Here is a 27,850-nt window from a genome sequence, read left to right as displayed (position 1 = left end):
CGGTGTAACCACGAAAAGCCTAATGGCATTAAACTGACAAATGACATCAATTTTCCACTGAGTCGTACTCGACACCTAAAATTATAAATCAATATTATAAGCTTGGCCTTGCAAATCGAATGTAAGGAGACAGTTTCGAACACTGATGTACTTGCTCAATGTACCTGTGTATAATCTTGTTTTGTTTAATATATATTATAACAGAAAGTGTAGTTTAGTGATGGATACGTGTGTCAGAAACCTTATGACCCCACAGGACAAAAAAAGGTGAATTTCTGGCCATTATTTACAATATAATAAATAAGATCTATAATAATAAGATATTATTTAAATAAATAGCAGCTCACCTTTTTTCCACCTCCCTATACAATGAAATACTGTTATGACATGGAACATGCAATTTCCTCACAAGCATCATGTTAAAGGAGGATGCCTTATCTTATGTAATGTCACTTTACGTTACCCTGTACATGGCATTATTATCCGTATAGCTTTCGAGCATGAGGTCACCTCTGAGAAGAGAAATGAAGACATGATAGCACTCATCTAGATAGAATATTTATCCAGTGTCGCTGTCCTCCCTCTGACTTATTCAATGCACAAAAATCCATTGCAATGGATCCCCACTGCGGATGACCTTCTGAATGAGAAGTGCTCCCATGCATTGACAATGAATATGCATTAGAGAGATTACAATGAGGTGACAAGGCAGGAGCTCTCATCCAAATACCAGCACAGCTGGCAGGCAGCTTTCCTGAGCTACTCCTAGCCTCTTACATAAGAGCACAGCAAGCTGACAGCACCTCGCCATCCACTCATACAAACCAAAAAATCTCTGTTGCTGTTCTCAGCTATCTCGCCTTTGATTCGACAAGAGCAGCTGTACATAGAACTTCCTTGAACTGCACATTTATTGTATCGGTGCATGTTCTGTTATTAGCTTATTATGACGATGTTAAACTGAAGTGTCACCTTTATTTATATAGCGCTTTAAACAAAAAAAAGTGTCAAAGTAATACAGCCCCCTTCTAACAGGAATAGCTACCACCATCTGTCAGACCCAGAAATCCCTGGTGGCTTCATATAGGGATTCAAACCTCTGTTGGTTACCTTTCACTGTCAAAAAATCACCTGAGTGGAACATCCCAAGGATGACCAAGCACTAGACTGAACAGTGCCATTCGCAGGCCCAAAGACTTTTTGGCACCCATGATCGATTATTGCTGTGTTAGTTGTGTTGACAACACATTATCATTGATTGTTTAAAAGCACTATAGGTGAGTGGAGGCATGAGGATGGCAAAAAAGTGCTGCAGGAGTATTTTGTGCTTTTAAATAGTAAAAAAAAAGCACTCTCAGAAGAGTGTGTTCTTGTGATTCTACCGATGAAGAAATGTATTATTCATAATCCAAGTTCTTGTTTTCATTTCAATGAGCTCCTGCAGAAATGTGTATTTGTCCTTTTTATGCACACATACACAAACATGGTAGAAAGGAAAGCTAATCTTAATACATTTACATATCTTTTCTTGGCTGGTGCTGTTTTACGAGGTCAATATAATATAAGGGTGTGAGCTAAAAAGGTGTAAATGCTAAATAAAGTCTGCTATTACGGCTTTTCCATTTATATGACTTTTGCATTCAGTTATTTAATGTTTATAGGTAACATTCTTCAAAAAACTGTCCATCCAAAAACGTGTTTATGTAAATGACCATGGTAAAATGTGGGCATCAGATATTTTTAAACATCACTTGAAAAACAATGTGGGCATTCTGACTCATCAGATATGCACCAGCTGTGCAAGAGACCTCTGAAACAGCATGAGTTTGGCAGAGAATGGAGGACAGGCTTAGCTTGGTGAGCACCAGCAAGGATGGGTCCTATCTAAGTCCCTGCAGGACTGAGAACTCGCAGTGGGAGGGATGTCTCAACTCCATCTGGCCCAGCAACACATGTGCCTTCATGCCGAACCGAACCAAGGTCTGCAAAATGTTGGCACAACGTGTGAGGCATTGCATAAGGTTAGCATTTGAAAGTTAAGATTCAGAGATACGTCACCATATGTCTGTAGATATCTGCATGTCCCACACATATGGCAATGGCATGTAGGTCTGTGATTTTTACTCTTTCTGTGGTGCATGTGTAAATGTTAACATGGGAACAAGCCTGTAGTGAGCAGAGAAGTAGATGCTGCCAAATGTACGAATTCTCCAGGCTGTTGTGTGATGAACACAATCTGCCATCTAGTGGACACATTTAAATCACAAGTGAGAAAGTGAAACCTTAAAGAGATTAAATAATGTCTATATTTATTCAGTATGTTTTGGAAAGATTTTGGCTGAACATTTCACACGTTGATTTTGTGCACAGGAAATTGTATTGTTTGTTTTATCATTATATTTACTCAAGATCATTTTAGATTAATTTTGAAACCTATAATTACAGAAAACTGTATGATGGACATTTGTGTCTTTGATGTGTTTTCTTTATTTTCAGAATTACATTTTAAACAAAAATGAATTATACAATTGTTTATTTTGTTACCACATACATAAAAAATGAAGTCTTTGCTAACCTTATTTCTTACTTTATAAAGATTTATAGGCTATACACACTTTATAAAAAACAGAAAATTTTATGTTATAAAATCACTGAAGTATATAACTTTTTTGGCAGCTAATGTTCTTAATAATGTTACAATTATGTAATACCTCTTGAATAGGCCTATAGGCTGGCTATTCCTTCTTATGACATACGTCTAATTATGTTATAACTGAGATTAATATAAAAATAGCTTTTATTTATGCCTAAGGTTTGATTTTTTTTCTTCATAATAGCTTCTGTTGTAATTAGTCAATGGTTTTACTTAGCATGTGTATATACAGAATAATATAGGCTTTTATAAATAAATGCTTACTGCATTTTCTTTATATTGCATTTATATTGCATTTGTCTTATTTGTTATTATATTGACTTGTTTTGTTTTATTTTTTTATGCCTCTAAAAAATAAATGACTCATAATAAAATAATCCAGGGAATTAAAATGAATATGTTTGGTCTGTTTTCATCATCTGTTTGAATTGTCACACGAAGTTTAGATAAATTGAATACTTTTAGAAATAAATCTCATTTGATTTCAATGCACGTATGTAACGTTAATGATAACTGGAGCTAGTAGACTACTGCTGCGTTACAAATTTATGGCTGTAGTTCAAAACCTAGTGAGCCGCCTAGCTAAACAGCAACACTCGACGTCTGGATTCCGCGTATCGTGGGCAAAACTCGCCTAGGTAGCGAGCCGATTAGATAATGAAACGCAACCCGTGTGTCTTTCAGTGTAGCGCACGTATTCCTGCATACGCTCTCTAACACTCTGTAAAGTGTTGTTTTTGCCTTACTTTTAGGTTCAAACGTCAATATTTGTGTAATAAATAAATATCAATACTCATAAAGAGTTCTTAATTTCTCTGGCGGATTTGTGGCGGGGGCAGCTGAGAGGACGAACATGTCGGGAAAGAGTTTTCGCGTTAGCGACGGAGACTGGATTTGTTCTGATAAAAAGTAAGACTCGCTGTATAATGCCTTATTTTAAAGCCCAATAATTAATATAAGCATCTATTTGCATTACTTTTAAGGTAACCCTTTTGGAAATATTCATGTTGGCTGAGATAAGATCACACGTTTCTGTTAGCTTAGCATTTGTTAGCTTTAGCACACGGTCGTAGTGTGTGTGGATCGGCCTGTAACCGCTATCAAAGGCGCTAATTTCATTTTCTTTTAACGTTACCAAATTAAACGATATATTATTTCTTTCCACTGGGGCATTGGTAATGAAATACCTTCATAATTCTTAGGTTAAGCGATTAACGTTAGCTAGTAGGTAGCCCTGTACACGAGTCTGCTAAATCCAGACTGCTAACTAACTTCATTAGTAGTTGTTAACTGTTAATGCCTTGAGCTGTTTGAAAAAAAGTATAATACATTTATTTCAGTGTTTGTACCAGTGGAACATCCCACTATTTGAAAATGTCAGTGAGTTGGCCTGTTTTTGTGTGCACAAGTGTTGACCGAAGCTTATAATGTTTAGAAACCTAACCAGTTTTGCTTTTGTAATATCTTAGGTGTGGAAATGTCAACTTTGCCAGAAGAACGAGTTGTAACCGATGTGGCAGGGGTAAGTGGGTTTATTGTTTGTCATTACTTCTGTATATTAGGGGGGTGTTACAAAAAGTAGCATCAGTACATGCACCATGCTTACAGTATTTTTGATCAGTCTAAACTAATTAGCCGATTTTCTCGAAACAGATAAGACAACTGAAGTAAAGATGATGAAAGCAGGGGGAACCGAGATTGGAAAGACCCTGGCTGAGAAGAGCAAAGGTCTCTTCAGTGCCAACGATTGGCAGTGCAAAACGTGGGTATTGCTATAAAATTACACGTCCAATGTGCATTATAAATACTTTTAAAATTATTAATATCACAAGAAGTATCCGTTCAATACAATGTTAGGAAGTGAAATGTTTCAGCCAATGTTTCAGCATTTCTTTTAAATTTGTTTCAGTGATATTAAAGGAAACCATTCTTTCCAATGTCTTCATATTTTACTTTTCATTTGAATCCCACACTGTTCAACCTGCTTAATGGAGCAGAATAAATGTACACAGTATAATGATATCATGTCGTGAAGAGCAATGAATGTGGCCGGTTCACTTGAAAACGTTGAAGTAAAAAATAAAAAGGGACGTCACAAATCTTTTTGAGCAGTGCTGTTTAAAATTCAACCACTTTTCCCTCTTTGGCATTGAAGTTGTGGATGTGGAGTTGTAGTTTGTAAATAACCCAAGGGCCCTCTTCTCATTTGCTTGTTTATGAAGTTGATACCCTAATATACCAGTGTTAATAATAGCTGTACTTGTTCTTGCTTCACATTTAGTTGTGGCAATGTAAACTGGGCCAGAAGATCAGAGTGCAACATGTGTAACACCCCTAAATATGCCAAACTGGAGGAAAGGACAGGTATAGCTTAGCTTTGTCTTTGTTGAAACTGGAATGTTAACGTGAACTTTTTTGCATAGCGACTGCAACCTTATGAGTTTTTGTTTAATGTCATTTGCTTGATGCATGAAACAGGATATGGTGGAGGGTTCAATGAGAGAGAGAATTTAGTTTACAATGAGCGAGAGGAGTCCGATGGCGAGTATGATGAGGTCAGTACACACAGATGACATTTTCACAATACGTGTTTACTAACACTAATAAACTTGATTTTTTTTTTACATTTTTATGGACAGTTTGGGCGCATAAAAAAGAAGTTTCGTGGAAAAAGCAAGCAGGACAGTGACAAGAAAGAGGAACCAAAAAAAAATGTTGTCGATGAAGACGAAGAAGAAGAGGATGACGATGAAGAAGGAGATCTTTCAAAATACAAACTTGATGTAAGAGATTTTATTCTATAGTTCTATTTTAGTGGTTCCCTAATTTTTTTTATTTCTGAAACATAAAGAATGGATAATCGCAATATGATGGTATGTAAAAGAATCATTGGCGCTTAGATATATGAACCTACCAGCTCAGTTTTTGATGTGCTTTTGATCTTAATCTTGTTAGGATGATGAAGATGATGAAGATGAGGCAGATTTGTCCAAGTATGATTTGGATGCTAGTGAAGAAAAGAAAGGGAGTCGCTCCGGCTCCTCGCGGTCATCATCTCGCTCGTCCAGTTCAAGTTCCCGGTCTAGGTCCAGGTAAAAGGGTACAGGTCAAGGGTAACTACAGGCAAATGTCAGTATCAGCTCAAATCTTTATTCAAATCTCAACACATAATTCTGTTTTAATGTTTAATTTTGTTCTCTTTGCCTAATTTTTTTAATTGCCTATGACAGTATAAAATTTGATGTTTATTACTGTTCAATTTATTAAATAAGTAATTCATGTCATCAACACAACTTTACAAGTTTTTTAAAACCTTTAAAAAAAGCAAAAGCTGATCTTTTTAACACTTATTTTTCTTTGGTTTTCACCAGAGGATCTTTAATTTTCATGGAAAAATTGGAAATTTGTTGTGTTTTTTTGTTGTTGTTGTCTGTGTTTTGCAGGAGCTCATCCAGTTCCAGATCTCGTTCTCGCTCCAGGTCCAATTCCAGGTGAATGAGGTCACATGCCCTCTCCAGGAGAGAGTGTGTGTATAAACAGCCAGTTTTTGTTGTAGTGAACTCTTTGTCCTTCTGAATCTGAAAAGAAGGCGACTTTTGATCACAATAAAACAAATGATCTATAAAATGAGGGAGCAATGAGATTAAACTTAATCTCTTTGGGTATGTTAGATTTTATTTTTTTTGTTCTTAACAAAGGTGTCGAGAACTTTTTTGTGCTTGTTTAAAATGTTCTGGAGCTGTTGATTTTACACTGTCCCAGATCTCATTTTATTTGGTAACATCGTGACATCTAGCAGGCAATTAGGGCTGTAAGTTGTACTGATTCTCTTCTTACGGGTTCAGCTTTGTTCTTCTGAAAGTTCAGCTGGTCAGGCCTGCAGTTTTGGTCTTTTTAAAGAAGTTTTAGTACTTACTGTATTTCGAGACAATGGGGGATGTTTTTTTTTTCCATTTTAGTCCCTTTGATAATGTTATTATAGTAATCTGTGCAGTGATATTTGTTGACCTCACAGGAATGCTTATTTATCCCCTTTGAAAGATCCAGCTCCAGATCAGGAAAGGGCTCGGTTTCCTCAAAGAAGAGATCTCGCTCCCCTTCATCATCGCCTGAGGGAGGCCAGAAAAGGAGTCGCTCCAGGTCCTCCTCTGGTGGCCGCAAAAAAAGACGCTCACGATCGCACTCGTCTGAAAGGTTTGGTGTAACACATGGTGGCCTGGATACCAGGCGTCCTTCTCCATTATACACAGGGCTCAATGATATAGCAGTATATTTTTGAAACAATGTGACAAAATTACTCTTTTCTCTGTGAAATAAATTTTTTATGCTTTGTTTTGACTTCAAGAACCAAATCACTTAATCGGTCATGGTCTTTCTCTTTGTCTTTTTCTTTCGATCTCTTTGTAGGCGCAGAGGCTCATCTGGATCTTCCCACTCTGGCTCAAGCTCAAAACAGAAATGATTAACAAAAGAAACAAATCTTTCTAAAACTGCATGGTTTTTTTTTTTTTTTTTTGCAACTACCCAACTGTTTGAATTCACATTGATTTCTATGGAAACAAATACTAGCGCATCTGTTCACATAACCTCTTAAAAGTTCTCTGACTTTTTTTTTTTAAACCTCTAGCCAAATCTCTAAACAGTATAACTCAAGATGTAAAGTCTTTAGTGTCAGTGGGTTTATAGAAAAATAACATCAAGTCTGTGACTATAAATGGTGCATATCTTCTGAACATCAACCATTTTGTGGGAAATTATGCAAATTATATTACTACAGTAGTTTTATTCAACCATTGTCATCAGAATAACCAATTCATTATCAAACCATTTATGCTGATTTCAGAAGTGCCCAGATGCTGGTTTTATAGTTCTTTTATATGAACTGTTGATGGCTTAAACATTACTTAATCAACAATGCCAGCGTATTATAGAGCGCTTTTCCTCTGAGGCATAACATTGCCTTGTCTAATTGTGTGCGTTAAAGGTAAGTATGTTTTTCTATACTTGTAGAGATTTGTTTTCTTTTTTTGTGTGTGTGTAATAAACTTTAATTTTATGATCTATCATTTGTGGAACTAAGAAACTGTAGATGACTCAAATGACTGATAGCATAAATTACTGGATTGTTTATTTTTTTCTTCTGTGGATCAAATTTGGAATATGTGAAATAATCACCCTCCCTCTTCCAACATACAAAATAAGAAAATGTTTTACTGTTCATTAAAATTACATAAGTGTAACCAACATGAATAAACACTTGTTAATCTGAAACATTTGTTCATATGTTTCCATGTTACTGCATTGCATTTGGTGATTATGTCTTGAGAAACTTTTTCCCCACATATGTGTTCCATCTGTTATTTAATTATCTCTAGATTTTATTGATAACCTATAGAGGCAAATTTTTTTAACAATGCCACACTGCTACTTGTGGGGAATTCTAGTAATGTTTTTGACATTGTGCATTAATCAGAAACCTGTTCAATGCGTTTCTTTCCTCGTCTACTTTATAAAGTAGAATTTTATTAATCGTGTATGAATTACTAACCATAGCTGATGAACACAAATAGACCTGCGCTGCAGACACAAATGGAAATCGTTTTTCAAGCGCTAGGTGGCACTTGTTGAGTTCAGTCCCATCTGAGCTGGTGGCTTGGGGGATTTTCTTAGAATAAAACATTAACTATCCCTAGTTTGAAGATTTGCGTATAAATATGACCAGACCATTAGTGTTTTGTTTAATACCTTCAGCGATAGTTAAGTTAATTCTAAAATCTATTTAAAAAAATATACATACTAAAAGTTAACGTAGGCAATATTAACGCACTCGTTACAACGCTTGTTATCAGAATCAGAAGAGCTTCATTACAAGTATGTTTGCACACAAGGAATTTGACTTGACAACAGGAGCTTCCAGTGTAGATGAAAGTACAACATAGTGCAGACATACATAGGAATAACACAGTAGGGAAGTAATAAAACACTAATATTTAAAAAAAAAACATTAAATAATGTACTATATACATATACAGAAATAGAAGTATAGGGAAACATTTTAACTGTTTAGATAAATGTAGCAGGTGGCCTATGTTATTAGTGTGCAGATATGTTCTTTAAAAAAGTGTGCAGTTTAATATAAATATGTCCCATAACTGTGTTAGTTGTGATGGACGTTGTGTAATTCTGAAGATTAATTGTTCAGGTTGAGTAAAGCCTGCGGGGGAAAACCGTTTTTGTGCCTGTCTGTTTTGGTGGTCAGTGCTCTGTAGCGCCGACCAGAAGGCAACAGTTGGAAGAGAGAGTGGGCTGGGGTGAGGGGGCCAAGGTGATTTTTAAGCCCTTTTCCTCACTCTGGAGATGTAAAGATCTTGGAGGCTGGCCAGAGGGGTACCAATAATCCTTTCAGCAGTCCTGACTGTCCGCTGTAGTCTCTAGATGTCTGATCTGGTAGCTGAACCAAACCATACAGTTATGGATGAACACAGGACAGACTCGATGGCAGAGTAGAACTGTTTCAGCTGATCCTGTGGCAGGTTGAATTTCCTCAGCTGGCGAAGGAGCTACATTTTGTCAAGTTTAAATTCCTAAACAACACATTTATCTATATATCTACTTATCCTCCAGACTATCAGCTTTGGAGTTTTGTCCTCTGTATATGACATAATTATTAAGCAATTTCTCATGGAAAATTAAGGGCTTTTCAGAGATACCAAATGATTTGATGTTTAACTATGACCCCACCCCCTCCTCTCTTTGGTCTGTAAAATGACTGACATTAATTTAGTGATCAAGTGTAACACACTCATGGGAATATGATAATATTTTGTAATAATCATTTAAATTTGACTAATTTTCAAATTGTTTGTCATAACATATCAGGAAAATGTTATGGGGATTCAAATCAAAATATAACCTTCTGTTATGAAACATGACATCGATTTCATGCATGTCCGCAGAGGACACCAGGAGTTAAAGCATGTTTATTACACATTTTGGGAGCCACAACAAATAATAGAGAAGCAAATATATATAAATATTCCTATGAAATATTAGATATTATTATGAAAATCTTGCTAATTATAACTCCCATTATTGCACTTATTTGTTCATTCTATGGTCCCCAAAACACATTAATATGCAAATTAGATTATGCAAATTAGGCTACAGTTTATACATTAATTGCGGGAAAACGCTCATATGGCCATTTTACACAAATTGCATATATATATATATATATATATATATATATATATATATATATATATATATATATATATATCTTTCATAACATAGTTTAGAATCGTCTTTAGGCTATATAAAGTTTGGTTTAAAAAAATGTCTATTAATGTCTTTTTATATTTAAAGAATTTGGACTTATCTATTAAAGTTCTGATTTCCTCTACAGAAGAAATGGCATGGTCTAATATATTAATAAAAAAAATGTAGGCTAATAACAGGACAAAATACTAAATTCACAAAACTGTTTTTTCCTGGTAGTCAGGAGGATATAACAATATTTTATCCTTTGCATTTAAGATATTCTTTATGTAGGCTATCTTGCACTATTTTTCAGTTGTCTTCATAAGGGTCCCTCCCCCCTCCTCTGTGTTTAAAGCGCGCTCTCGGACATCCAAGCGCTCAAAGTGAGACAGATGTCAAGCGGACTTCACTGAGGGCTCCACCTGTTTCTAAGGCTGCTGTGGCCATGAACACTCTTCCTGAAAAAGGATGACATCTAAATGTCAGTCTTCAGATGTCCTGTCGCAAAACCTGACTGCTGGAACCATGATGTGGGAGTCGAACCTCTCCAAATCTTCACAGGACGGCGTTGGCAAAAGCGCCAGCTGTGGCTCTGTGTCCGTGTTTTTTCCCATCACTATGATGGTCACGGGAATGGTCGGAAACTCTCTCGCGATGCTCCTAGTTTATAGTGCATACAGAAAAAAAGAAAATAAAAGAAAGAAATCGTTTCTGCTTTGCATCGGCTCTTTGGCGTTAACTGATCTTTTCGGGCAACTGCTCACAAGTCCGATTGTCATTTCGGTGTACAGAGCAGATCTGAAATGGAAACGCGTGGACCCTTCGGGAACTCTGTGCGCTTTCTTTGGGGTGTGCATGACCACTTTTGGCTTGTGTCCGCTCTTTTTAGCCAGTGCCATGGCCATTGAGAGGGCCTTGGCCATCACTGCTCCTCACTGGTACTCACAATACATGAATACCAACGTGACCAAGCAGGTTATGGTCATCATCTGGTTCCTGGTTTTGCTGTTTGCCTTATTGCCCATCGCTGGCGTTGGAAAGTATACTTTACAGTGGCCAGGAACTTGGTGCTTCATAACTACAGGTGACAAGGACGTTACGGGAAATACATTTTTTGCCACGACTTTTGCGGCATTGGGGATATTTTCTTTGCTGGTCACGTTGTCGTGTAATGTTGTGACCATCCGTGCTTTGGTTACACGTTTCAAAACGAAGGCAACTTCGACCCATTCATCCAAGCAATGGGAGAGGTTAACAACAGAGACTGTTATTCAGTTGATGGGCATTATGTGTGTGCTGTTGACATGCTGGTCACCTCTACTGGTATGTATCATATCAGCTTCTGCCAGATACACTTACTGTAGTTATCAGATGACAGCATGCATGGTGCCATTCCTGCTCAAACTACAAAATGCTGCTATATTGGATTAAACAGAATATATGAATTCCTACTGTATGTAAAGGTGAACTCAACAGGCCAAGTGATTAACTAGTACCATACATGTTGGAGTTTTCATGTTTTTGAGCAGTTATATGAGATTAGTTATTGTTTGAGTCATGTAATTTCTTCCCAGTTATGTCATTTCAAAATATAGGCCCACATGGAATGTGTAAATTCATGACTGTGAGAAAAAAATAAATTAAAACAAATTGTGGAATAGGTGAAAACTCTTTATGTTATGGCTGGTAACGATAAACAGAAGATATTTAAAGTCTGTACAATGTTTCATAAATAAATTTGAAAAAAATAATAACACCCCAAAAAAGTGAGTAATCAGTCATTAACACTATCATATACAACTATCATTTTGATATCTTCTAAAGGTGAAATGTAACAGGTATTAAATTGTAATTGAAAATATCAGGTGTTAAATGATGACAAATGTAACCTAAATATAAAAATTGGGGAAATACATAATGCACAATTACTTGTCCAATTTTAGTCAATACATATCCAGTATAAACCGATCACAATATACTAAATATATATATATATATATATATATATATATATATACACGTATATTTATTTATAATAAAATATTGCCTGGAACTGAGAGTACAGAACTTTTAGCTAGCTTAAAAAACAAACCCAAAGGGGTGTCAAATTAGCAAATAACTGCTGTTTATATGGAAGTCTGCTGAACAGGTTTTAGAAGACTATTTAGCACATGTATATTTTTCTTAATCCTAAAGAAAGCAATATTCATATTATATAGCCATTGTGGTCTCCTCCCATTTTGCAGGTCCTTATGTTAAAGATGATCTCTACCCACACATCCTCGCATCAGTGCAATTCTGCTGCTGCTGTATCTCTCTCATCCCAGGACTTACAGATGGACTGTAACTTCTTTCTCACAGCCATACGCCTGGCCTCGCTCAATCAGATTCTGGATCCATGGGTTTACCTGCTCCTGAGAGAGATTCTTCTGAGGAAGTTCTGCCAGGTGGCCAGCGCAGTATCCAAGTGCTCACTGGATGTGCAGAAGGAAACCCAGTGTCCTCTAGACACCCTAAATAAAAAGGCCATTCAGAATGATAATGTTCACAAACAGTCCCTTAACATGGAGAACAGTAACTTGAATGGGGGAAATGAGGAACAGTGACTTGATAGTGGTACAAAAATGGCACCCACGGTCAGAATAATAATGAGCTCAAATTTTGAAGATGTATTTGTGTTGTATTGATGTAGGGTGATGTCAGCATGCTACAATGCAAATGCGTCACACTTGTGTTGTTTTCAGTCAAAGAGATTTTGTTCATGGTTTCTAAGCAACCTTTGAAATGTAACAAAATGCCAAGACCTTAAAATGATTACATATGCAGGGTTCCCACACTGTCATGGAATGACAGAGTGATAATCTGAAAATATCACGCTTTTTACAAATGGAAATGAATTGTTCGAAAGGTGTGGGAATCCTGCATATACAAAAGCAATATTAGCAACAAAATAGATTTGGATAAACAAAAGTGAAATCATAAACTGAAGTTTGCCAGCTCCCATGGAGACAGATTATTTTAGACTACATTTGGTGTTGTTACTATATAGCAAAATCCTATTATTCACCTGCCAACTGCTAGTAAATAATGAAGGAATATTTCTTGATGCTAATTTATGATCTGTTATATAACATTTCAGAGCTGTTTATTGTGCAGTACAGCACTGAATGGTCTCAAATATTTTTCTCTATACTCCTCATCCTCATAGCTCTATTCCAAGTGTGCAGAGCTCTTTTGATGCTGATAACTGTAACATTGAGCACATTTAATTGAATTCCATGCTTGAGTTTTTCATTAGATTCCTGGGGGAAGTAAATGTAAAAGTGCAAACTAATTTAATAGTTTAGTGAGACACTTTCTGACCTTGGAACAGTCCATTCAGAGTGTTCATTTTTATAGCCAGTGTTTGACACACTGAGTGCCTCAAGGTCCTGCATCTTGTTATGTGCAGTATTCTTGATCATATCAATTACCATCATAAACCAAAAGACTTTAAAAATTCAAAAGGAAGGCAATTTCAACAGATGATGATTAGTCATTCATGGAAATTGCTATTTTATACCAGTTGCTGTCAGGAGGCAATTAAAGCGTTTTTCTGTTCTTATTTAGCATCCTTTTGCATTTGACTTGAGAAACATTTAATGACCGGTTTGACTGGGACAGATATTTCATATTATTCTTGGCTGATAAGACTGCATGCAGTAATTTTAACTGAACATACATAAATTATTAGCAAGGATGATTAAAGTTGTTCTAATAATTGGGCCCTTCAGTTGCATATATGTAATTATACATCTTTCTATGTTTGACTAAACATCTTAGCATATTATATTTTTGCACTGTGCAGTTGGTTATTGTTATAGAAAGGACCCATGGATCATCATTTATGCTAAACAGCAGGTTATTCATGACTCTGCAAATACATTTGTGATATATTACACAATATTAAAGGAAAATTGTAACTAAAGAATAATAATGATCAATGATTTCTTGAAGAAAAATATAGTAAAAAATAATGTAAACCTAAAAATATTTGTGCCAATGATTTTACACCAAGAAAATGAGCAAGGAAGATGCAAAAGCAGAAAAAAGAGAGAGGCAAAGTAATGTATTTTCCTGGAGGTGAGAGCTCTATGAAATCAGTGGAATTGCAAAAAAATTGCTTGTTTTCTGTTTCCACAAAAAAGGGCTTTTGATATATCCAAATAATAACCTCAACATCAGTGAAAACTGTGATTTCTGATTGCTGTGGAAATTATGGGATTTGCAAAAGTGCACAGTTGTCACAAGGAACAAAAATACTTTTGTAAATGGATTTAACATTCTACATATGCTCTCAGGCAGAAATTACAGAGTAAAATTAATGAAACTGACATGGGACTTAATTAATAGTGAAATGAACGTGCCTCATGCTGCGTTGTCAGACACCTAACCATGCTTAACTTGCCATTGTCCGCTTGGGTAACTGCTGAATATAGTGCAATAGAAAATTAGATGATTGCATAATATTTAATTGCCAAATTTAAAGTTTCAGTGTATCCATGACCAAAGCAGGTCTTCTGTCAGCTCACTGGTGCATTGAGCTGGAAAAAAAGTGTATGAATATGAGGGTATGAGGGATTCTTATTTACTGCACAGTGGTACAGCACCAAAGCTGTTCAGAGCATTGTATGTTTCCAAAGGCATCTTATCGGAGTTTCTTTCATATAGAAAGGTTTTTTCATTATATTTTTCTCTCATCATATACTCGCCCTTACAAACCCATTTGGTTTTATTTTTGAAGGAGAGCTTTCAAGGTTCAAGTAAAAACACCATAAAAGCAAAAACCCATCTGTTCATCACAATAAGCTAATGTATGGCTTTAATGCAAACATTGTATATAAAAATATTGAATTATTGCAAACATTGTATGGACTGCTTTCATGTTGCTTCTGAATCTCTTTTAAAGCTCCAGTCCCACTTCTTTGTAATTGCATGGGAAAAAAAAAACATCCATTCATCTATTTTTGAATATATTTCCTGCTGTTGTAGAGATGAGAAAAAAAATCACCAGAGGAAAAAGAAAGTCATGAGTTTGAAATTGATTAATGTACCATTCAATGCAAAGTCATTCATACATCTTCAGTACATTTTTTCACCAATGTAAGTGAAACCACAGAGCACCATTGATTTATCTGTAATCATAATTCATAATATATGTACAGGTAATACGAGCTGCCAAGTAATGTTTGCATGTGAAGCCACCAGCAAATGATTTTAGATCAAACCCACCTGTGAATGTCCTAATGCCAGATGCCAAATCATAGATGCCACGAAATGTGGCAAGTCTGCATTACAAACAACAGGGTTTCATGAATGTATTTCGAGTTTTACATTTACTCATCGTGTAAGACAACGCATACAGCTCTGGGACTCCGTTCACAGCTAGAGCTGTCATTAGGCTTGTATCAACAGATGGTCGTTGGGCTGCTTGTATGTTTTTGATAAAAATGTTTGCATATGCTTGCAACTGTTTGACATGTCTACTAACTGCTCTAATGTGCTTGCCTTGTAATGGTGCTTCTAAAGTGTATCATTATTTGATTCTATGCTGCTTGTGATTTCCATTGCACCGGGATGGACTGTGTTTCATGCCATTATCATAATTTAATCTGGTAGGGGGTTGGGGTATACCAAAGTGCTTCTGTAATAGTAAACGCCCCATCCACATTTTGCACAAGTGGTTTAAAATGATTGCCACATTTTCCATCAGTTGTGTTACTGAAGAATTATTTCAAATGGCTGTTTTGTCCAGGAAATTGTTCAAATCATTATGTTCTCATTATATAACTACTAATACATAACCAGTCACTGATTGTCAGTAGATACGTGAATTATCATAGTTGTTATTTTGCTTAAAGGAAGATGTCTTTTTATTTCCAGTCCATCTACATATTAACATTGCAAAACATTGTGAAAAAAAAACATTGTGAAAAAAAAAGCTATGATTGAATATACTGAATGGAATAGAAGGCATGGTTTTAAGAAGCATTTTTAAGCTGACTGGCCCTTAGTACTGTACTTATTTCAAGTAGTTTTAGTTCATTTAAAATGACCAAAACTCAACATTCTGACATTATTTACTCACCCTCATGTCTTTCTTGAAATCCTCCGAGATAATATTTCATGCAAGAAAGAAAATCATGTGGGTTTCTAAAGACATGAGGCTTTGTAAAATAATGAGAGAATTTTCATTTTTGGACAAACTTTTGTTGAACTTGTATATAGAATTTACATGAAAGTTGTTTTTATGTTCAAATCTTTGGCTTGAAATCGAAGTTGCTTGAAACTGGGTTGAAGTCCATTGGTGGAGATTTCAAGGGGTCAAACAACTGATTACCAGGGCCCCAAAGGAAGAGAGGGCCCTTGAAAAGTCTGGAATATATGTTTTCAAGTGGGGGGAACATTAGGACTGTCTATGCATAGGGCCCGGGATCTTGTGCAGCGCCCCTGTGCCTGTGCTTACTATTTTTGTGTTGTGACACAGAAGTTCAAATCTTTGCAGGCACAGATATTTATTTACTATTTATTCTTTGTTCTTTCTGTTTTTTTCTTCTTCTTAACTGTTTAATCTTTATGTGCTGAGAGTATTTTCCATTAATTACAGAACTGTGATCAGCTTTTTAATCACAATTGTTGTCTGTTTCAGTGTTAATGAGTTTGCCTTTGCTTCTGTAATTGAAAACACAAGACAACATGCCCTGTGTTCATCTACAAATCAATTAGCAATTGTTTAATTTGTTCCCTGCAATCTAAAATTAAATGAGATTTGATGAAATTAAAGGGGTCTCATGGGTTGTTTCCATAAATAATACCATCATTTGAATATTTATTGTTAATTTTGTCTCTAAAAGCAGTGTAGCTAAAATACTTGGATGTATTATAACATTTTCAATGTTGAATGCTTTTTAAAAATGTTAAGATTATTTCTTGATTATTTTGTTATTTTAACTCATTGCAAAGAGATCAATCTCTACAGGTTTCATAGGGACTTCCTATGAACCTTTAGAAAAGGGAACAAAAATAGTGACTGCATCAAAAGATAAGAGACCAAGAGGCTGTTCAATCCATTAGTGGCTATAGTGAAGATCCAACATACTGCACAACTGGCTAATGTGGATAATGGCTGTCTGGCTCTCTGCAGCTGCATGTGTGCCAAGATGCCTGCCAGACGTTAATATCAATACAATTCTAAGACTCTTCAATTTACACATTGAAGTATTGAGAGTGGTAATGAGTTTTTCAAATAAAACAGGCATTTCTTCATTATGGGTCTTCTTCATTATGGGTATATATATATATATATATATATATATATATATATATATATGTGTGTAATTTTGATCTTGAGTCAAATTGTTAGTGTCTCAGGACACAGAGATGTAACACTGCATTAGTTAAGTTTTAAGTGGTGACATTTAAGAATGTTATCTTAAATGCTAATCTTAATTATTTTATTATGATGCTCTCGTCTGTCTTTAATGTGCTTGTTTTTGTCCATTTAAACTGTTTAGAAGACCGTTGCTGTAGGGACTGTACAAATATTAGTTTATACAAAAGTTCAAAGTATGTATCGACAAATGCTTTATAATTACATTCCATAAACAATATGTTAATTATATTTTGTGCAAAATGGTTTTTGCCTTTGTATATATAAATATACTGTATATTGTTGATTGTGTGATTGTTATATATATATATATATATATATATATATATATATATATATGTGTGTGTGTGTGTGTGTGTGTGTGTGTGTGTGTGATTGTAGTTTCCCATTTTTGACCTAAAACAGCCCTTAACATATCACGACAAAAACCTTAGCAACAAAAACTTAAAATTAGTAAATTATATTACAAGTAGGGGTCATCATCATGCAGTTAGTGAGTGTAAAGACTGATTACATTTTCAAAAATTCATTATATTACCTCTTTTGGTAGCCTAAGAAAACAGCAGCCATCAGTTACACTAACTGCATTCATAGATTGTAATGGTAACATCACTAGTCACTGATTAAAAACCACAGCTTTAGCTTCGAGAAACAATAGAATGGCCCTCTTGAAAGTATTGCAAAGACAGTACATATGTATAGAATACTGAAAATGTTTATAATTGAGTCCCAATATACAATTAACAAAATTTTTTTAGAGATGAATAGTTTTGTTGTAAAGTAATATACAACCAAACTTTTTCTTTGTTTGCAGTAAAAATGTTGAGAGATTTAAGACAAGAAGACCACAGGGACCTGATTTTATCACTAGATTGACTTATTTTGCTGCCAGACACTCAATCTGTTATATAACCGCACATCCTGGAAAGCTCTCTGCAGTTACTGAGCAACTTTACTACTGCAAAGCTTATTTCTCAAATGGTTTCCCATGACTACACAAGATTTGACACTAAGTAGACTAAACAGTGCTAACATGACTTTGTTTTTTTTTTTGTTTTTTGCACTTTTGCTTCTTCATTAGACAGTGATGAAAAGACAGGATGGTTATTGAATCATGAATATTCAATATGAAACAAATGATGTCAGTATAATAATCTAACAAATGTACCCTTAATTAATGCTTGCTGCTTGTTGTAGGAGTTGCTTCAAATCCCCTTACCCTGTTCACTCTAGATAATAACATTTTCTTACTTTCAGCATGTTTTGCTTATACAGTTATGGCTATATTTAGATTTACATTTAGACCCACTTTTATCCAAATTGACTTAACAAATGAGGACAATGGAAGCAATCAAAATCAACAAAAGAGCAATGATATGCAAGTGCTATAACAAGTCTCAGTTAGCTTAATGTTGTTCATGTAGCAAGTTTTTTTTATTTTTATTTATTATATAATAGATAAAAAGAAAACAGATAGAATTGAAAAAGAATAGCAAGCTAGTGTTACAGGCCTTTTTTGCTTTCCCACATGGAAAAAAACCTATATAAACATATATGTTTCAATATAGGTTTTGATATAGGTTTTTAATGTATGTGACATATATAAAATTGGACGTTTTCCTATATAATATGTACATATATGCACACATATATACAGGTCCTTCTAAAAAAATTAGCATATTGTGATAAAAGTTCATTATTTTCCATAATGTAATGATAAAAATTAAACTTTCATATATTTTAGATTCATTGCACACAAACTGAAATATTTCAGGTCTTTTATTGTTTTAATACTGATGATTTTGGCATACAGCTCATGAAAACCCAAAATTCCTATCTCAAAAAATTAGCATATTTCATCCGACCAATAAAAGAAAAGTGTTTTTACTAAAAGTCAACCTTCAAATAATTATCTTCAGTTATGCACTCAATACTTGGTCGGGAATCCTTTTGCAGAAATGACTGCTTCAATGCGGCGTGGCATGGAGGCAATCATCCTGTGGCACTGCTGAGGTGTTATGGAGGCCCAGGATGCTTCGATAGCGGCCTTAAGCTCATCCAGAGTGTTGGGTCTTGCGTCTCTCAACTTTCTCTTCACAATATCCCACAGATTCTCTATGGGGTTCAGGTCAGGAGAGTTGGCAGGCCAATTGAGCACAGTAATACCATGGTCGGTAAACCATTTACCAGTGGTTTTGGCACTGTGAGCAGGTGCCAGGTCATGCTGAAAAATGAAATCTTCATCTCCATAAAGCTTTTCAGCAGATGGAAGCATGAAGTGCTCCAAAATCTCCTGATAGCTAGCTGCATTGACCCTGCCCTTGATAAAACACAGTGGACCAACACCAGCAGCTGACATGGCACCCCAGACCATCACTGACTGTGGGTACTTGACACTGGACTTCAGGCATTTTGGCATTTCCTTCTCCCCAGTCTTCCTCCAGACTCTGGCACCTTGATTTCCGAATGACATGCAAAATTTGCTTTCATCCGAAAAAAGTACTTTGGACCACTGAGCAACAGTCCAGTGCTGCTTCTCTGTAGCCCAAAGTGGCTTGACCTGGGGAATGCGGCACCTGTAGCCCATTTCCTGCACACGCCTGTGCACAGTGGATGTTTCTACTCCAGACTCAGTCCACTGCTTCCGTAGGTCCCCCAAGGTCTGGAATCGGTCCTTCTCCACAATCCTCCTCAGGGTCCGGTCACCTCTTCTCGTTGTGCAGCGTTTTTTGCCACACTTTTTCCTTCCCACAGACTTCCCACCGAGGTGCCTTGATACAGCACTCTGGGAACAGCCTGTTCGTTCAGAAATTTCTTTCTGTGTCTTACCCTCTCGCTTGAGGGTGTCAATGAGGGCCTTCTGGACAGCAGTCAGGTCAGCAGTCTTACCCATGATTGCGGTTTGGAGTAATGAACCAGGCTGGGTGTTTTTAAAAGCCTCAGGAATCTTTTGCAGGTGTTTAGAGTTAATTAGTTGATTCAGATGATTAGGTTAATAGCTCGTTTAGAGAACCTTTTCATGATATGCTAATTTTTTGAGATAGGAATTTTGGGTTTTCATGAGCTGTATGCCAAAATCATCAGTATTAAAACAATAAAAGACCTGAAATATTTCAGTTGGTGTGCAATTAATCTAAAATATATGAAAGTTTAATTTTTATCATTACATTATGGAAAATAATGAACTTTTATCACAATATGCTTATTTTTTGAGAAGGACCTGTATATATGTACACATATATGAACCTATATATGTACATATATGCACACATATATTTACACATATATGTACACATATATATGTGCATACATATACCTATATAGGTACATATATGCACGTATATATGCACCTATATGTTCACCTATAATAGTAAAATTAAAATCCATAGCTGCTAAGCAACATAAATAAAAGTCCAAAATGTAGAAATGTACATTATTTAATTACTCAAGATCAATCAAATAGTACAAAACAAAAAATATAGTACAAGAACAAAAATAAGACAAAAAACCTGCTAGGCAACATAAATAAAAGTCCAAAATATAAAAATGTACATTATGTATTTACAAGAACAATCAAATAGTACAAGAACAAAAATAAGACAAAAAAAAAATCTTTATTATTCTCCGCCGCCTCCTCCTCCTCCTCTTCCTCTTCCTTCCTGCACTATCCAATGACGTTTGATAGGGTGTCCCGAGATGTTTTTTTTTTTTTTCTCAGCGCACACATTTTTTAGCGGATAGGCATTTTCGTCCACACGGATCTGCCGTTTTGGAAGAGTGAAACCAATGTTTTGAAACCGGGTCCTAGAGTGGATATATTTGAAAACACCGCCATTGCGTTTCGTCTGGACAGCTAATCCGTACATTTTCTGAAAATATGACATCAGCCCACGTCTCGCCCCTAGTCAAACACCACTACATCACGTAACAGCAACAAAAACATGAACAAACACTGAACGATTGAATTTTATATTAACTAACATTAACACGGATTAATAAATTTATTGTTCCATGTTCATTTGTGTACCACGCGCAAGGTTTATCCAAGCAAATCCATGTCTTCTTCTCCGTTTTAAGTCTATCTCTGTGGCAGAATTACAGCGCCACATGCTGGTCTGGCATGTATACTATGTACGTATGTACGTGACGTGTGTTTACAACGCATGCGCAGTAACGTATATGTATTTACCGTAAATACGACTGTGCGCAGTACTGACTGTCATTAATGCGCATATCCAGGTTCATTCACTTCCGGATATTCGTAATTGCTTTTAATTGTAATAATGCTTTGGTCATAATCATAGAGAGTGCCATTGCAAATGTGTGCGATTTCAAACACTTATGACATGTTTTATGATATAGTATTTGATGCAAAAAACTACTTTCAATCCAGGTCAGACGGTGGGTGGTATTTTAGTATGCAAATTTATTTAAAGAATATAGAAAATGAGAATACAACTCATAGCTTGCAAAAGAATCCAGCTTCAAATATACAATTCCCAAAATTAATATAGTTTTAAAAGCAATCCATATATGATGGATGTTGCCCAATTAAGATTAATACAAATGATTATAATATTCAAAAGTAATCAAAATATATAAAATAATAATACAAAGTATATAAGAATACCTGGATATCAAAAGTCAAAACAATACAAGTCAAGGTATTAGAATTCAAAATATCTAAATAAAATCAAAGTATCTAAGTAAAATCAAAGTATCTACCAAAGTATCTAAATTTAATAAACCTGTAGGAAGTTCAAAGTATTCAAGTGAGCCCGAAACAAAAGATAAAGTAAAGATGAGAAACCCAAGTTCAGTTAGGTAGAGAGTCGATAGAGAGAGTAGAGAGAGGAGGGGCTTTTACCTCCTTAAGTAGTCCCTTCAAGCAAAGAGTCTTGTGATCGAAAATGAAGTCATGTCTCAGATAGATATGAAGTATTGGTCATATGTCTCCTATCTATCCAAAAATACCAGATGAGCCTTGCAGTCCAGTTTCACTTCCACATTTTGGACGGCCAAAACATATAATCACTGATGTTTTGACTTCGCTCAGTTAAATGCAGGGTTACAAATACCTCAGGAGATTGGCTGTATTGTCTCCCTTATCAAAACCCAAAATAACTCAAGATACAGACATGTGGAACTAAAACTCAGACATACAGAATCACAAATAGCTCTAAAACAACATTGTGGAATTAACATTCAGACATACAAAATCATAAAGCTCAAAATATAAACGTTTTGTGGAACTATGGAAAGTTACTGCCTTATCTATTTCTATATTGCTGCAGAAGTCTTCTAAGGTCTGTAACAGCCAGTTAAGGCCTCTGGAACAGACTGTCTTGTTCTTTTGAACACGTAGCAAATGTACACATGACAGAAATCAGAAATCCGGATACACCAGTTTTCGAAATTAGGTGTCGTGAACTGGAGTGCATTGTCTGAACAATACAACCTGAGTTCTGGGCGTCATGTTCTCTGACCCAGTGCCTCTGGTGCAGTGAGATATTTAAAGACTATCCACCTGGCTGTGTGAGGAATCGCAGGAGGAGAGTCCTGTGTGGGTTTTATCCATTCAAAGAATTTGAGGGCTACTGCTTGACTTATTGTTTTATCAGTGATGGATGTGAATTTCAGATATTTTTTTCTTGTGTCATGTCTATAGTCTTAATCTATATTTGTATATACAATTATATTTTCTGTTTTGTTCTTTGAAATAAATAAAAAAAGATCTCTGTCATCAGAAAAATGTCAAAATTTCTAGTTAAAAAATAGATAAACAAGAACCATACCAAAGGAAAGATTAAAATAAGAAAGGCAGCGGCTATTTACACTTAGAGCAAAATTTGCTCATCAAATGGATAGATTCTATTTACATTATGTTAAAATAGCAGGATTTTCTGCTATTTATATTACTTATTGCAAATAGTGGCAATTATTTGCACCTCAGTAGGCTAGTACATTATAAAACAGTATGCAATAATGACTGAGTGTAAATTATAATTTTAATTCAAATTATTAAATGGATGCCAGCATATTAGGACAATAAAGCCCTCCCTCAAAACTGTTTGATTATTTCCTTCGTTTTTATTTAAAATAAATGCTTTTCTGATGTGATTTGAAATTTGAAAAGGTAGGGAAAAAAGGCAGATTCGGACCGGATCGATTGCATCATATTGTGAACAACACACGTTTTACCATCTGCACTATTAGAGCCGACGACTGTACTTTATCTGTTGTAATTTTGACTAGCTCAATAAGAAATATAAGGTGCCATTGAAGTGTAATATTACAATATACACAGTGAAGTAAAGTGCAACAGAATGTTAATAAATTGTAAGTAAGATACACAGATATTACAGAATAAACTTTAATTCCGTATAATTTTACCTCAAATGAAACATGGTTAAACACGGTTGTTTTCCCCGTCTTTTTTACACCTTAATGTTCTTTAATACTTTAACATTTTATTAGAGTTTTCTTTTAAGTATGCGCATCGTTTCAATGCACGCACGACGCGAAAACAACTAACATCATCACGCAATGCAAATTACGAGCGCAAGCGCGGTAAACACATACGTGACGTACATACATGACGTAAGTACGTGACGTCACCGCGCTACAGTCTGCAGCGAAATCTGCAGTCTCGATATTTCTTGAGACGAGGGAAAAAAAGATCGGGGGTCCGTCTCCGTGTGGACGAGGCCGAAGAAGTAACGGGTACTTACGGTTATGGATAGAAATGTAGCGGAGTAAAGAGTACAATATTTGCCTCTCAAATGTACTTGAGTAAAGTCATGAGTAGCCTACTCCCCAAAAATGATACTCGAGTAAAGAACAGATCCCTCAAAATTGTACTTAAGTACTGTACTCAAGTAAATGTACTCCGTTACTGTCCGGCTCTGTATATCATGTTAATATATTGCCATAGTTAAATTCCATAACATGCCAATTACATGTGATACCAATTTCAAATGTTCGCACATACATAAGTTCTTGCATATTTTTTTTTTTGTTAATTCTTAGTTTTTGCCTTGATAATAGAAAATATGGGCTAGGCATCATGTATGACAGGCAAAAATGAGATATGAGCTACAAAATGAACAGGTCCTGCCATTAGCATATAGAAGACATATCTTGTATGTATAGGGCTTATATGTGGATATGAAGAAGCAATACAGGAGAACTATATTTCCTGTATATGCACATATATGCACCTCAGTTTTGCCTATATGTGGCATATATATGCATATATGTTGCATATATGCAGTATATATACGCATATATGCAGCATGCGCATATATATTATCATATATGTGCATATATGCAGCATATATGTGCATATACACTGCATATAGGTTTTATATATGCGCATATATCCACATATAGTTTCTTTCCATGTGGGTTTGTTAATTGTATAATAAATAAAAAGAAAACAGAATACAAAAAGAATAGAGAAGCTATTGTTAGTTTTTTTTTGTTTTTGTTTTTTTAAGAAAACAAGCAGTTAGTATATAAAAAGCAAAGGCATTCAAGCCTATATGCAAAGGCATTCACTATGCATTATTATTTGTGGGGAATAAACATGCCCACAATGAGCCATTGATGTATAGCTGCTGCTCTCCCCACATTTATAACATCCATTTGACTAATATAACCACAAACTAATCACATTACCATTTGTCTGACTTCATAGCCATGGCTTGGAATTTCATCATTACCCCCTCGCCTGCTCAAATGCTGGTCTGGCTTGGCATTCCAATTTCTAAGTAATGCAATAATTTGAAAAGAAAAACAGAAAAACAAATAACGTGTTTCACCATGCATTCAAGTATAGTATGTCTGATTACAATCTGAAAAATGTGTGTCCAATGTTTGAGCATAAGTAATGAAAGTAATATAAAGCTATTAGATTCATGTACCACAAGATTCAATGCAACTGAGCCGTGAACAGTCCATGCATCACTTTAATGTAATTGCTCATTGGTGGTTTCTATATCAAAATGCCAGCTATCTTACAGAGTCTAATCGTATAAGCATTTAGCTATTGATTGTTATATGACTCTCAGCACAATTGGTCAACCATGGCCAATTGAAGTAGTAAATAAAACAGAGATTATTAGAGTATATTTTACAAGAAAATACTATTCAGTCTTTCTACTGTACTTCAAAAATGTACCTTTAATTCAGTGTATTACTTGTTACTTGTAATTACTTATAATTCCATGTAAATTTACAAACAATTTCGTACACCATTTCTTACTCACTGATGTCCATCCATGGCAATGCAACCGATCACCCAGACAAGTGAAAGCGGCATCATGAAATCAGAACAATCCAATGGCAACAATGGTCCAATCAGGTTGTAATGGACAAAAACAAGTGCTGACCTTATTTTTTACTTTATTTTTTTAATTTGAGAAACCAGCTCACTCAGATATTGTCAAGAAAATTTGATCACAAATTCTGATTCATACCGACTTTAATATATTGCTGTAGTGTTTGTCTTGTTTTTTGACTGATGATTTTGTACATTATCTAATGGAATTTTTTCTTCCTTGGCAAAAGTTTAATATAGCAGACATATCCACGTATTTATATACTGTATTTGTCAACTATCCAATGGGTGGGATAATAATGTCTACTCAACCAGTCATTATAACAAATACCTATTCACAACCCAAAAGTGGAGTTTAAATGAAATTATGAAAGAAATATATTCAGTATATTATATAATTTAACATTATAATTAGAGCTAAAATTATTTGAACCCACCATGAAATCAAAACCAGTCATTGTAGCAAAATAAACTTCATACAAACTCAGACACAGAGATTAAATTTAATTATGATATAATTTTCATTATATTATATAATCGAACATTATGATTTAAGATGAAATTTTTTGATAATTTAAATTTTTTTATTAGTGCCTTTGTTTAAAAAAAATCTGTTTTATTTTTAATAAATCGGCACACTCAAACTATACAATGATATTGAGCTGCCAAAAGACCATATGTAAATGCTACTTTTTAAACTGGCTAATACAACCTGCAAAGAGCTATAAAAATCCTTTAAAGTCGATCAAACTTGGATAATTTGTTGATCTTGCACAGGCGGCTGACCTCAGGGGTACCATAATGGGGAGGAAGATTACGACAATTCCCAGGGAATGTGTTTGTTTGAGCCGAGGTGTGCCAATCCAGTGTTAGTTTTTCAAATTCTGTTTGTGTTTGTATAAGTCTCTACAGTTTTGTCAACTGAGTCTGGAGTTACTAAATTCGAAGCAGTGTTTTTGTGTGCACATTTTTTTAAATATCAATGTGTTTGTTCGAAAGAAATCAAAGTCAGCAAAATAATGTTAAAGTCATGGCCACCTGCTGCCTAATTTTGTCATGAGATCTTGAATGTCAAATTACTGTTTTTCCACTGGATTGACAACTTTTCCTAAGAAGAGGTTGTTGTCATTTTTTTGGTCAGTGATAAAGATCATGAATTGGATGTCAAAACGCAAATACAACATTGGGTCGTAGGATAATATGGTCAAAGAAACACTTGTCACTGCCGCTGCAGTGGTTCGTTTCTCATCTATATCCAGAGTGGCCTTATGCAAAGCCTGAAAGTGAATCAGAGTGAATCCTCTTAAGTATGGATGTTTTTATATTAAATAGTACATTAAATATCTTCAGTTATTTTTAAATCATAATTTAGATGGTGATCTAGAAACTTTACCTTTGAAATGAAGATCGTTTCCTCTGAAATTCCTGTGAAGTTGGCTTCACTTGTAAACATATCAGCCATTCCTAGTCCTTTTAAAATATTGTTCAGGGAAAATGATGTTTTCATAGAGAGCTTGGGGACATAGATGTAACCTTTGCTGGAGGATAAGAGAAATCATTAACTGGCTGGTCTATCTGGAGATATTGAACATAGAAATATTTGAACATCTAAAAGCTTTTATGAATCAGTCGGGATAATCTTAATTTTAATTTACATCAAATAACTATTGTAACTAGCCTTTTTCTGACACCTGTCCTCCACTTTTCAATGCTCTCTGGCCATCTTAAGATCTTTGATCAACAAATATGTCAATATGTGTGACACCTAGAAACATGGAGAAAGAGTCATTGTAGTCTAAAGGGCTTTAGAAGTGAGATCATCATCATAATAAACTTTGAGGGATGCATACTCATGCATCATTTGTACTGAAACTATGGTCTCAGCGTCCACAGTGTACTTTGTACAGTAGATTTTAATATATAGGCCTAATATATATTAAATATTATAATATTATAATATTTATAATATATATCATATATTATATCTCCTTTAGGTGACCTCCTGCATATTGATGCACTTGCTGTTGCAATACACACAGATAACTGTGTAGGCTGGGTTAAGACCTTCAGTGTCAGCAAAACTGAAAAGATGTGACAAATATGTGGCGGTACAATAACAAATTAGCCATACAATTACAACATTGTAATATCGAATGCCTAAATCCCC

General features: G+C 35.2%; 2 protein-coding genes across 2 annotated transcripts; both read left to right on the top strand.

The window, feature by feature from the left end:
- The first annotated feature begins 3,297 nt into the window (after window positions 1–3,297).
- Window positions 3,298–7,924, top strand: zranb2 (zinc finger, RAN-binding domain containing 2). Its single transcript, XM_059570899.1, has 10 exons — window positions 3,298–3,562; window positions 4,123–4,175; window positions 4,307–4,415; window positions 4,935–5,017; window positions 5,132–5,208; window positions 5,293–5,436; window positions 5,609–5,745; window positions 6,097–6,144; window positions 6,695–6,847; window positions 7,061–7,924. The coding sequence occupies exons 1-10, from the start codon at window positions 3,507–3,509 to the stop codon at window positions 7,113–7,115; spliced, it is 915 nt and encodes a 304-aa protein (XP_059426882.1). The 5' UTR covers window positions 3,298–3,506; the 3' UTR covers window positions 7,116–7,924.
- A 2,315-nt stretch (window positions 7,925–10,239) lies between these two features.
- On the top strand, window positions 10,240–13,290 carry ptger3 (prostaglandin E receptor 3 (subtype EP3)). The gene is made up of 2 exons (XM_059570183.1): window positions 10,240–11,236; window positions 12,160–13,290. The coding sequence occupies exons 1-2, from the start codon at window positions 10,382–10,384 to the stop codon at window positions 12,517–12,519; spliced, it is 1,215 nt and encodes a 404-aa protein (XP_059426166.1). The 5' UTR covers window positions 10,240–10,381; the 3' UTR covers window positions 12,520–13,290.
- The last annotated feature ends 14,560 nt before the right edge of the window (window positions 13,291–27,850 follow it).

The sequence above is a fragment of the Carassius carassius genome, chromosome 17 (assembly GCF_963082965.1).
Source record: "Carassius carassius chromosome 17, fCarCar2.1, whole genome shotgun sequence".
Classification (NCBI taxonomy): Eukaryota; Metazoa; Chordata; class Actinopteri; order Cypriniformes; family Cyprinidae; genus Carassius; species Carassius carassius.
Note: the sequence above shows the minus strand (reverse complement) of the source record. Positions and strands in the feature narration are given on the sequence as shown.

Excerpts from the sequence above, each read along its gene's own strand:
- zranb2 (XM_059570899.1), top strand. The coding sequence starts at position 3,507 with ATGTCGGGAAAGAGTTTTCGCGTTAGCGACGGAGACTGGATTTGTTCT. Across the intron at positions 5,746-6,096 it reads AGTTCCCGGTCTAGGTCCAG|GAGCTCATCCAGTTCCAGAT; the intron begins GTAAAAGGGTAC and ends TGTGTTTTGCAG. Across the intron at positions 6,848-7,060 it reads CGATCGCACTCGTCTGAAAG|GCGCAGAGGCTCATCTGGAT; the intron begins GTTTGGTGTAAC and ends ATCTCTTTGTAG.
- ptger3 (XM_059570183.1), top strand. The coding sequence starts at position 10,382 with ATGACATCTAAATGTCAGTCTTCAGATGTCCTGTCGCAAAACCTGACT. Across the intron at positions 11,237-12,159 it reads CATGCTGGTCACCTCTACTG|GTCCTTATGTTAAAGATGAT; the intron begins GTATGTATCATA and ends CCCATTTTGCAG.